The sequence below is a fragment of the Portunus trituberculatus genome, chromosome 15 (genome assembly GCF_017591435.1).
Source record: "Portunus trituberculatus isolate SZX2019 chromosome 15, ASM1759143v1, whole genome shotgun sequence".
NCBI classification, from domain to species: Eukaryota; Metazoa; Arthropoda; class Malacostraca; order Decapoda; family Portunidae; genus Portunus; species Portunus trituberculatus.
The window spans coordinates 6,440,234-6,441,128 of NC_059269.1; the positions used below are offsets into that span (position 1 = coordinate 6,440,234).

At 44.6% G+C, this 895-nt stretch overlaps 1 protein-coding gene across 1 annotated transcript in view; it reads left to right on the forward strand.

Moving 5' to 3' along the window:
* The first annotated feature begins 292 nt into the window (after positions 1-292).
* LOC123504047 (fatty acid-binding protein-like) overlaps positions 293-895 on the forward strand; it is a 7,015-nt gene continuing 6,412 nt past the window's right edge. The window contains 1 exon segment of the mRNA XM_045254300.1: positions 293-438. Within this exon segment, the coding sequence (XP_045110235.1) occupies positions 366-438 (73 nt within the window). The 5' untranslated portion in view covers positions 293-365.

Consider the following 895-nt stretch of genomic DNA (forward strand, 5'->3'; position numbering starts at 1 on the left):
TATTTTCAGTGCATCAAAATGGACATGATCTGGCATCGCTCTAATGAAACTGAAGCCGGAATGTAATAAAGTTTTCAGCTGTATGTTGCACCAATTAATATGAAAACAATTTTATTCTTGCATTTTATCGAATATTTCACCAGTTATAGGCCATGAGCCATGTCTGGGAAGTGTGAACATTGCTCCCTCTCAGAGGCACCCTGTCATGTCCTCATGAGTAATATGGAGGCCTGCAAGGGGAGGGAGGGGCGGGTGGGAAGCGAGCGGAGACTATAAGACCTCCCACACCGCTCCCACCCATCACTCTCCGCCAGTCCTCTTGACGCCCGCACCTGCCCCAACGTCAGCCCGCCACACCACCCACAATGGCTCCTCCTTTCGATGGAAAATTCCTCCTGGACACCTCCGAGAACTTCGAGGAGTTCATGAAGGCACTTGGTAAATTTTGAACTTCCTTTTCAGTGTAATGTGGTTTGGTGCTGTGTGTGGTGATGGTGGTGGTGATGGTGATGGGGTGCTGTTGGGATGCTGATGGGTCGTGGGTTTTTTTCTAAGTTAGTGCTGGCACTGTCCATGGTAAAGTATAACCCGAGTGCAATTCTTGGCAGCATTTAAGAGTACGAGTATTTGACCAAAATGAACTTTTCCTTTAAGGTGTACGTGATAAGAATAATGCTCGAAAACTATGGCCTCTCGCTTTGATTCTTATTTTAATGCAAATAACACACAATTTTCATTTAGTTTCCACACGTGCTGTAGTCAACAAAACTTAAAAGCATATCATACGCAAGTAGGAAAATACCAGTGCAATGTAATATGAGTCAGTGGCGTTATTTCACAGACGTTTTGTTCTCTCACTTCTCTCACTAAGACTATTCTCGAAGGTTACAGAGAT